The sequence below is a fragment of the Pristiophorus japonicus genome, chromosome 11, assembly GCF_044704955.1.
Source record: "Pristiophorus japonicus isolate sPriJap1 chromosome 11, sPriJap1.hap1, whole genome shotgun sequence".
NCBI classification, from domain to species: domain Eukaryota; kingdom Metazoa; phylum Chordata; class Chondrichthyes; family Pristiophoridae; genus Pristiophorus; species Pristiophorus japonicus.
Window position 1 is genome coordinate 217406172 of NC_091987.1, and position 13525 is coordinate 217419696.

The following is a 13525-nucleotide window of genomic DNA, read 5'->3' on the forward strand; positions in this document are numbered from 1 at the left end:
TGATTCCATACAGAGGGTGGTTATGATTTGGAATCAGATTCAATCGGAATGTTCAATTACACATGTACAGGAAGCAGATTGCTTGGCAGGGCTGTGGGGAGCATGCTGGGGAATGGGACTAACCACGACTGCTCTTTCAAAGAGCCGGCACAGGCACGATGGGCCGAATGACCTCCTTCTGTGCTGTAAGAGTCTGAGCTTCCATAATTCAAACTCAGCACGGCCAGGGATCAATCCTAGGGCCTCTGGATTCATGAGTACCACACAAGGTGGTGCCTATATCCTCCGAGCCATTGCCGAGCGAACCCCCGAACACATCTCTCCCTGGACTTTGAAGCATTGAAGAAAATAAGTAACAACAGCGCTCGCAGCCATTCGCATTCCCGGATTCATTAATTTCACTCTCACACACTATAAATGAGCTGTTATCTATTGTGCAAAAACATTTGATTTCCCTTGGGTGCGATTTGCATCCTAAATAATAAACTTACCCATAAAGAATGAGTTTACAATGTCACTAAAGAGAGCACACAGAGCAAATCTCCCCCTCCCCCGATCAGTTGCCATGGTAGCACACAGTGGAGCCTCAGCCAGCCTTGTGTGACTGGTGTTTAATTCACCAGCTACCAGGTGCTGAGGAGGGGAGTTGTGGCCTGAGCAGATACTGATTCACGGTGGGACCGGAGGCACAAATGCAGCGATGTTGATCTATGAACGACCAGCACGAGGTTTCAGCTGATCTTCAGCACGCTGTCATCTTGCAGAATTAGTTGTACAGGGTCAGTCGTGGCTCAGTGGGCAGCACTCTCGCCTCCGAGTCAGAGGGTTGTGGGCTCAAATCCCACTCCAGAGACTTGAGCACAGAATCCAGGCTCGCACTCCCAGTGCAGTGCTGAGGGAGTGCCGCACTGTCGGAGGGGCAGTGCTGAGGGAGTGTCGGAGGGGCAGTACTGAGGGAGTGTCGGAGGGGCAGTACTGAGGGAGTGTCGGAGGGGCAGTACTGAGGGAGCGCCGCACTGTCGGAGGGGCAATGCTGAGGGAGCGCCGCACTGTCGGAGGGGCAGTACTGAGGGAGTGCCGCACTGTCGGAGGGGCAGTACTGAGGGAGTGCCGCACTGTCGGAGGGGCAGTACTGACACTGTCGGAGGGGCAATGCTGAGGGAGCGCCGCACTGTCGGAGGGGCTCTGATAGTACTGTAATAGTTGAGCATGTGGTAACTGGGAAGGTGTGTAACAGTTGTTTGCTGGATTGGCGCTGTATTAACTGCTGACTAATGCTATAACCTGGATCCTGTTGTTGTACGTCAATCACTGGGCAGCAGTGCGCTAACTGATATGATCCAGGCCGCCATCTCGATGAGTCGGAATGTTTTGGGTTCCATTCTCGGCCAGCGAGTTTTGGTTGTGAGGATCAGTTCACTCGATGTGCTGCTGATTGGCTGAGGAAGGCGGGTGTTTAATTTCTCAGCCAGGGCTCACATTCCCCGATCTGTGACGATACAGATCCGGCCACACTCGGGCAAAGGCCATTCCTCGCATTTCTGAAAATCCATTTCTGGTGCAGCTGATAGTTTTTAATGGTTTGTTTTTATTTAAATGATAGATAAATCCTGCGGGTCCCAGAGTTCGGGTTACCACAGACACGGCTTTAGCAGCTGAAACACCGATGAGAGGAGGACAGAAATCTGTGTTTAAGGTGTAGGATTGTTATGCTGAAATTTTAAGTTTGTGTTGAACCGCTCTGCGGCGGACTGTAATTGACGTTTAGGCATGGCCACAATGCCAGGGTGTGTGATATCTCCCGTCCTCTCCTGGCCCCACTGACCGAGCCCAGGTCCATGGACCCCCCACACATTGTCCAAATATCCATTCGCCTAGTGTGCCTTCCGCTCCTTAGGTCCCATCCCCTCCCGTCCTGTTCAAAAACCTCCATTCTCAAACCCACCTCCAAATAAACCCGCTCCACCCCACTGTCCTTGGCCAAACTCCCGCCCCATCTGCAATCTCTCTTTCCTCTACACAGTCCCTAAACGTGCATTCCAATGTTTGAGCTTCTTCAGTCAGGTTCCTGCTGATGTCAAGCATCGATACAGCGGTAATCACAGCCACAGTGATTATACCCAAGGTGTATTGTCGCTGAACCTTCTCCTCGACCTGTCTGCAGCCTTGGACATAGTCCAGCACAGCATTCTTCAACCTCTCTCCTGTCGTCCAGCTCAGTGTGACTTCCCCCGCCTGGTTCCGCTCGTACCAATCCAACTGTAGCCAGAGACTGTGCAGTAATAACTTCCCTTCCTGTCCCTAAACCGTTATCCCAAGAATCTATCCTTGGCCCCCTCCTCTTCCTCATCTTGGCCCTTGGCGACATGGAGTGCGCTTCCTTCCACAAGTACGCTGATCAGGTCCAGCTCCCCCTCTCCCCACCTCTCTGCTCCCCTCCACTCCCTCTGTGTTATCCTGGGTCAGTGACCTCCTCACATTAAACATTGGGAAGGCCAAAGCCTCCGCCACCAACTCCACTCGCAAGCAGCCGATTCCACCCCCCTCCCTGGCCACTCTCACACTAAACCAGACCGTTCACAACCTCAGCCTCCTATTGTATGCCGAGGGAGCGTCCGACCCCATGTCCTCTCCACCATCTCCTTTCCATCATGTCCTCTCCATCACCAAACCACCGACGTGCACCTCCGCAACATCGAGCATCTTTGCCCTGCCTCAGCTCATCCGCTGCTGAAACCCTCATCCATCCCTTTGTCACCTCCAGACTCGACTATTCCGTCGCACTCCTGGCCGGCCTCCCATCTTCCAGTCTCCATAAATCTGTAGCTCATCCAAAACTCTCCTGCCCGTGAGCTTTCCCGCACGTCCCACCTCTCTATCGCCACCCCGCACATCTACATTGACTCCTGATTCCCCCAACAATTCAAATTTATATTTCTTTGTGTTTAAATCCCTCCATGGCATTGTTACTCCGTGACTCTGTAACCTTCTCCAGCCCTACAATCTCCGCAATCTCTACATTCCTCCAGCGCGACCATTGGTGGCCATGCCGTAACCCACCGAGGCCCCATGGAACTCCCGCTCTCTCTGCTTTACGGATCCTCCATAAAACCCATCTCTTTGGCCAAGCGGTTGGTCACCACTCCTAATACCTTCATCTTTGGCTCAATATCCATTTGTATCCTGTGAAGCACCGTGGTCACTTTGTGCTCTATAAATGCAGGTTGTTGTTGTGAGGCCAGGCAATGGGGTCATCACCGAGGGTGGAGGCATCACAGCCGAGCCTGATCATGTTCTCAATTAACACACACACTCACACACACACTTACCCACACACACTCACCCACACACACACACAATCACACTCATTCACACACTCACCCACACACACTTACACACTCACACATACACTCACTCACACTAACACACACTCACACACTCAATCACCGACACACACTCACCCACACACACACACAATCACACTCATTCACACACTCACACTCTCACACTCACACACTCACACATACACTCACTCACACTAACACACACTCACACACTCAATCACCGACACACACACACAATCACACTCATTCACACACTCACCCACACACACTTACCCACACACACTCAATCACCGACACACACTCAATCACCAACACACACTCACACACTCAATCACCGACACACACTCACCCACACACACACACACACAATCACACTCATTCACACACTCACACTCACACACTCACTCACACTCACACATACACTCACACTAACACACACTCACACACACACACTTGTTCACTCACACTCACAGACACACAAACACACTCACTCACACTCACTCACCCACACACACTCACACACTCACTCACACACACACTCTCATATGCACACTCACACTTAAACACACACACACCACTCACACACTTACACTCACACACTCACACTCACTCACTCTCACACGCACACACACCCACACTCACACCCACACACACTCACTCACACACACTCACACCCACTCACTCACACACACTCACATTCACACACTCACACTCATACACTCACTCACACTCATACACTCACTCATGCTCACACACACTCATGCTCACACACACACACTCACAAACACACACACACACACTCATGCTCACACTCACTCACACTCACACACACTCACTCACAGTCACTCATCACTCACCCACACACACACACTCACTCACACTCATTCACCCACCCACACACACACACTCACTCACTCACTTACACACATACACTCTCGCACACTCACACTCACATCACACACACACGCACACACACTCACACTCACTCATACACTCACACACTCACATGCACACACACTCACACACACTCGCACACACACTCACGCACACACACTCACACACTCACACTCATACTCACTCACACTCACACACACTCTCATGCACACACACACTCACACACACACTCACTCATTCGCTCACTCACACACACACACACACACTCACATACTCACACTCACACTCACATGCTCACTCACTCACACTCACTCACACACACACCACACACACACTCACATACACACTCACTCACACACTCACTCACACACTCACTCACTCTCACACACACTTACTCTCACACCCACACTCACACACACCCACCCATACTCACACACACACACACTCATTCACTCACGCACTCACACACATACTCACCCAGACACACACTCACTCACACACACACTCACTGACTCACACACTCACACACACACTCACTGACTCCACATTCACACACACACTCACTCACACACACACACACACTCACTCACACACACACACCACACTCACACACACTGACACACACACTCACTCAGCCCCACACACACTCGCTCTCACACTCACTCTCACACTCACACACTCACTCTCACACTCACACTCACACACTCACTCTCACACTCACCCACTCTCACACACAAACACAAACACACATTCACGTTCATACACACACTCACAAACACACACTCACTCACACACACTCACTCTCACACACTCAATCACACACACACTCACACACTCACACACTGACGCACACACACACTCACTCACACTCACATGCACACACATACATACTCATACTCACACTCACATGTACACACACAATCATGCACACTCACACACTCACTCACACACACACTCACACACACACTCACACACACACTCACTCATTCACTCACACTCACGCACACACATTCACACACACACTCACACTCATACTCACACTCATTCACACTCACACACACTCACGTGCACACACACTCACTCACGCACACTCACACTCACTCTCATACACACTCACACATACACTCACACACACACTCACTCATTCACTCACACTCACACCTACACACACTCACTCACTCACTCATGCACACTCACACACATTGACACTCACACACTCACTCACATACTCACACTCACACACACACTTACTCTTGCACTCACTCACTCTCACACTCACTCTCACATTCACACACACACACTCACACTCACTCTCACTCACACCCACCCACACTCACACACAATCACAAACACTCACTCACACACACACACTCACTCGCACATTCACTGTCACATGCTCACTCACGCTCACACACTCACACACACACACACTCACACTCACACACACACACTCACACACACACTCACTGACTCGCACATACTCACACTCACTCACAGTCATACACTCACTCAATCTCGCAAACACTCACAAACACACACACACTCTCACACTCACTCACTTTCACACTCACACCCACACTCACACTCACTCTTACACTCACTCACTCACACCCACCCACACTCACACACTCACTCACACATTCACACACACACTCACTCACACTCACTCACACACATACCCACTCACACACACACTCACATTCACACACTCACGCACACACACACTCACACTCACTCACAGTCATACACTTACTCACCCTCACAAACACTCACATGCACACACACACTCACACACACACACACACATACTCACTCACATTCATTCACTCACACACACACACACACACACTCTCTCACTCACACACACACACACGCACACTCACACACACTCACAATCACTCACACACTCACACTCACTCACTCTCACACTCACTGACTCTCACACCCACACTCACACTCACTCACACCCATCCACACTCACTCACACACACACTCACACTCACATTCACAAATGGTCACACACACACTCATGCTCACGCTCACACACCCTCACACTCACTCACACACTCACAGTCACACACACACGCTCACACTCACACACACACTCTCACATTCACACACATGCACATTCACTCACACTCATATACTCACTCACTCACACACACACTCTCACACTCACACACATTCACACTCACTCACACACACACTCTCACACTCAAACACACGCACATTCACTCACACTCATATACTCACTCACTCACACACACACTCATGCACACACATACTCACACACACACTCATGCACACACACTCACACTCACACACTCACACTCACACACACTCACATTAAACTCACGCACACACACTCACTCACACACTCACATGCACACTCACACTCACACACACACACACACACTCATTCACTAACACGCACACACACTCACTCACGCGCACTCACACACATTCACACTCACACACTCACTCACATACTCGCTCTCACACACACTCTCACTCACTCACACACACACACACCACACTCACACCACACTCTCACACACACTCGCTCTCACACTCACTCACTCTCACACTCACTCACTCTCACACACAAACACAAACACACAGTCACGCTCATACACACACTCACAAACACACACTCACTCAAACACACTCACTCATACTCACACTCATACGCACACTCATACGCACACTCACACACACTCACATGCACACACACACTCACGCACACTCACACTCACATAAACACACTCACTCACACACACACATTCACACACACTCACACACACTCACACTCATACTCACACTCATTCACTCACACACACTCACGTGTACACACACACTCACACTCACTCTCACACACACGCACACTCATAAACACACTCACACACACTCACTCATTCACTCACACTCACACACTCTCACACTCACTCACTCATGCACTCACACACATTGGCACTCACACACTCACTCACATACTCACACTCACACACACTCTCATATGCTTACTCACAAGCACACTCACTCACACACACACCTATACTCACACTCAGTCTCACTCTCACAATCACTCACTCACACCCACCCACACTCACACACAATCACAAACACTCACTCACACACTCACTCGCACATTCACGGTCACACGCTCACTCACGCTCACAAACACACTCAGGCTCATGCACATACACACATTCACACACACACACTCATGCTCACACACGCACACTCTCACACACACACACTCACGTTCACACACTCACACACACACACTCACGCTCACACACACTCACACACACACACTCACGCTCACACACACTCACTCACACACACACACACTCACTCGCACATTCACGGTCACATGCTCACTCAAGCTCACAAATACACACTCAGGCTCACACACACACACTCACTCGCACACACTCACTCACTGACTCGCACACACTCACACTCACTCACAGTCATACACTCACTCACTCTTGCAAACACTCACATGCACACACACACACTCACACACACTCACACCCACACTCACACTTACTCTTACACTCACTCACTCACACCCACCCACACTCACACACACACTCACACTCACTGACTCGCACACACTCACACACTCACTCACACACCCACATTCACACACTCACTCACGCACACTCACTCACACTCATACACTCACACACTCACATGCACACACACACTCACTCACACACACTCACACACACTCACACTCATTCACACATACACTCATTCACTCACTCTCACACACACACATACTCACGCACACTCACTCACACTCATACACTCACTCACACACACTCACACTCACTCATTCACTCACACTCACACACCCACCGACACTCACACACACACACACTCACACACACACACTCACTCACATTCATACACTCACACACACACACACACACACACACACACTCACACACACACACACTCACTCGCACATTCACGGTCACATGCTCACTCAAGCTCACAAATACACACTCAGGCTCACACACACACACTCACTCGCACACACTCACTCACTGACTCGCACACACTCACACTCACTCACAGTCATACACTCACTCACTCTCGCAAACACTCACATGCACACACACACACTCACACACACTCACACCCACACTCACACTTACTCTTACACTCACTCACTCACACCCACCCACACTCACACACACACTCACACTCACTGACTCGCACACACTCACACACTCACTCACACACCCACATTCACACACTCACTCACGCACACTCACTCACAATCATACACTCACACACTCACATGCACACACACACTCACTCACACACACTCACACTCATTCACACATACACTCACACACTCACTCATTCACTCACTCTCACACACACACATTCACACACACACACTCACTCACTCACACTCACTCACACTCATACACTCACTCACACACACTCACACTCACTCATTCACTCACACTCACACACCCACCGACACTCACACACACACACACTCACACACACACACTCACTCACATTCATACACTCACACACACACACACACACTCACACTCACACACACACACTCACACACACACAATCACACTCATACTCACACTCATTCACACATACACTCACGCACACACTCACTCATTCACTCACTCACACACACACATTCACACACACACACACTCACTCACGCACTCACTCACACTCATACACTCACTCACACACACTCACATGTACACACACACTCAAGCACACTCACACTCACTCTCACACACACTCACACTCACTTATACACACTCACACACACACTCACTCATTCACTCACACTCACACACACTCACACACTCACACATTGACACACACACTCACTCAATCACACTCACACACACACAATCTCACATGCTCACTCACATTCACACTCACTCACTCTCACATCCACACTCACACCCACACTCACACCCACACTCACTCTCACACTCACTCTCACACTCACTCACTCACACCCACCAACACTCACACACAATCACAAACACTTACACACACACACTCACTCGCACATACACGGTCACACGCTCACTCACGCTCACAAACACACTCAGGCTCATGCACACACACACATTCACAAACACACTCACACTCACACACACACACTCACACACACGCAAACTCACTCACGCACACGCACTCACACTCATACACTCACTCACACACATTCACATGCACACACTCATTCACACTCACACACATTCACATGCACACACACACACTCACGCACATTCACACTCACACACTCACACACACACTCACTCATTCACTCACACTCACACACACTCACACACTCACACACTCACTCACTCATGCACACCCACACATTGACACTCACACACTCACTCACATACTCACACTCACACACACTCTCACATGCTAACTCACATGCACACTCACTCACTCACACACACACTCACTCTGACACTCACTCACACTCACTCACTCTCACATCTACACTCACACTCAGTCTCACTCTCACTCACTCACACCCATCCACACTCACACACAATCACAAACACTCACTCACACACTCACTCGCACATTCACGGTCACATGCTCACTCACGCTCACAAACACACTCAGGCTCATGCACACACACACATGCACACACACTCACACACTCACACACACACTCACTCATTCACTCACACTCACACACACTCACACACTCACTCACGCACACCCACACATTGACACTCACACACTCACTCACATACTCACACTCACACACACTCTCACATGCTAACTCACACGCACACTCACTCACACATTCACTCTCACAGTCACTCACTCTCACACTCACTCACTCTCACATCTACACTCACACTCAGTCTCACTTTCACAATCACTCACTCACACCCATCCACACTCACACACAATCACAAACACTCACTCACACACTCACTCGCACATTCACGGTCACACGCTCACTCACGCTCACAAACACACTCAGGCTCATGCACATACACACATTCACACACACACACTCATGCTCACACACGCACACTCTCACACACACACACTCACGTTCACACACTCACACACACACACTCACGCTCACACACACTCACACACACACACTCACGCTCACACACACTCACTCACACACACTCACACTCACACTCACACACACACTCACTCACTTGCGCACATTCACACACACACTCACACACACACTCACTCACTTGCGCACACTCACACACTCACTCACACTTTCACAGACACACTCACTCACACACTTACTCACACACACACACACTCACTCACACATTCACTCACACACTCTCACATACACTCACTCACACACACACACTCACTCACGCACTCTCATACACACACACTCACTCACATACACACTCACGCTCACACACACTCATACACTCACACGCTCACACACACACTCACACTCATGCTCACACACATACTCACACTCACGCTCACACTCACACACATACTCACACTCACACACTCACTCATACACACACACTCACACTCACACATACTCACACTCACACACACTCACACTCACACACACACTCACTCACTTGCGCACATTCACACACACACTCACACACACACTCACTCACTTGCGCACACTCACACACTCACTCACACTTTCACAGACACACTCACTCACACACTTACTCACACACACACACTCACTCACACATTCACTCACACACTCTCACATACACTCACTCACACACACACACACTCACTCACGCACTCTCATACACACACACTCACACACTCACTCACACTCACTCACATACACACTCACGCTCACACACACTCATACACTCACACGCTCACACACACACTCACACTCATGCTCACACACATACTCACACTCACACTCACACTCACACACATACTCACACTTACACACTCACTCATACACACACACTCACGCTCACACATACTCACACTCACACACACACTCACTCACACACACACACACACATGCACACATGCACACAAACACTCATGCTTACACACACTCATGCTTACACACACTCACACACTCACGCTCACACACACTCACTCACTCACACACATTCACACACACTCACTCACTCACATTCACTCACACGTTCACACACACACTCACGCTCACACACATACTCACACTCACACACTCACTCATACACACACACTCACACTCACGCTCACACATACTCACACTCACACACACACTCACTCACACACACACTCACACACATGCACACATGCACACACACACTCATGCTTACACACACTCATGCTTACACACTCTCACACACACACACACACTCACACTCACACACACACTCACACTCACACATACACACACACTCACACACTCACACACTCACACACTCACACTCACACACACACACACTCACTCTCACACACACATTAGCACACTCACACACACACACTCTCACACACACACACACACACTCGCACATTCACACTCACACACACACACTCTCACACACACACACACACACACACACACGCTCAGTGGGAGAGGGGCGTTTGTGACAGTGATGTCCTGCTCCTGTGGCAGTGTGCAGTGGGCCAGGGTGGGATTGAGTGCAGATCGGTCCGGTGCAGTGTTGGTGCTGTTGCTGTGCCGGTGAGGCGCCCCCACTGGCTGTACCCATGCGCTCTCTCTCTCTCTCTCTCTCTCTCTCTCTCTCCTAACTTGGCCCTCATTGTGTGCAGGTGGTGCATCTGGACAGTAAGGAGGAGGAGGATGTACAGAAGATGCCGCTGCAGACCCAGTATTACGACATGGCCGCTCCAGAATCATCTCCCTACTCCGAGAAATCGGTGAGACACCCACTCCTCACTAACAGCAATCATTCACCATTTCCCAGCCCAGCACGTTGGGTTTGAACCCGTCATCATAACGTTACAAACAGCACATGTCGCTGCCTCGTGTGGGCCAGTGAAGGCAATCCTTCCTGTACAGGACTTCACCACATCTCCGTCCATTCCTCCATCCCTACCTCCAGCCCTCCATTACTCCATCTGCCCATCCGTCCCTCCCTCCATCCCTCCATCCATCAGTCCATCCCTCCCTCTATCCTTCCATCCCTCCGTCCATCCATCCCTCCATCCCTCTGTCTGTCCATCCCTCCATCAATCATGGCACACCCACACCTACACCCGCACTCACACCCACACCCACACCCACACCCACACCCACACCCACACCCACACCCACACCCACACTTACACCCACACCCACACTTACACCCACACCCACACCCACACTTACACCCACACCCACACTTACACCCACACCCACACCCACACTTACACCCACACCCACACTTACACCCACACCCATACCCACACCCACACTTACACCCACACCCACACCCACACTTACACCCACACCCACACCCACACTTACACCCACACCCACACCCACACTTACACCCACACCCACACTTACACTCACACCCACACCCACACCCACAGCCACACCCACACCCACACCCACACTTACACCCACACCCACACCCACACTTACACCCACACCCACACCCACACTTACACCCACACCCACACCCACACCCACACTTACACCCACACCCACACTTACACCCACACCCACACCCACACCCACACTTACACCTACACCCGTACTCACACCCACACTTACACCCACACCCACACCCACAGCCACACCCACACTTACACCCACACCCACACCCACACTTACACCCACACTTACACCCACAGCCACAGCCACACCCACACCCACACCCACACTTACACCCACACCCACACCCACACTTACACCCACACCCACACCCACACTTACACCCACACCCACACCCACACCCACACTTACACCCACACCCACACTTACACCCACACCCACACCCACACCCACACTTACACCTACACCCGTACTCACACCCACACTTACACCCACACCCACACCCACAGCCACACCCACACTTACACCCACACCCACACCCACACTTACACCCACACTTACACCCACAGCCACACCCACACCCACCCTGTTAGCTGTTGCAGTGAGGTGCTCGATGGCCATGAACAGAAAATTAATAAGGAACAAAAGCCCATTCCTGGCAACCTCTCCCGATGGCCGTGTTGACACATCCACTGACCCATGTGGTTAAGACGGCCAGCACGGACCAATGTGCCAGCACCTGCTGATATAGAATCAGGAACCTGCCCTTCCTGGTCGG

The 13525-nt window shown here is 50.8% G+C and overlaps 1 protein-coding gene across 4 annotated transcripts in view; it reads left to right on the forward strand.

The window, feature by feature from the left end:
* Positions 1–13525, forward strand: part of nectin1b (nectin cell adhesion molecule 1b) — a 501691-nt gene that overhangs the window by 466654 nt on the left and 21512 nt on the right. For 3 of the 4 annotated variants that reach the window (XM_070894546.1, XM_070894547.1, XM_070894548.1), the window contains exons 8-9: positions 1604–1696; positions 12018–12125. In XM_070894546.1, the coding sequence (XP_070750647.1) occupies positions 1604–1696; positions 12018–12125 (201 nt within the window). The remainder of the gene's footprint in view (positions 1–1603; positions 1697–12017; positions 12126–13525) is intronic. The other variant, XM_070894549.1, reaches the window with a different exon arrangement.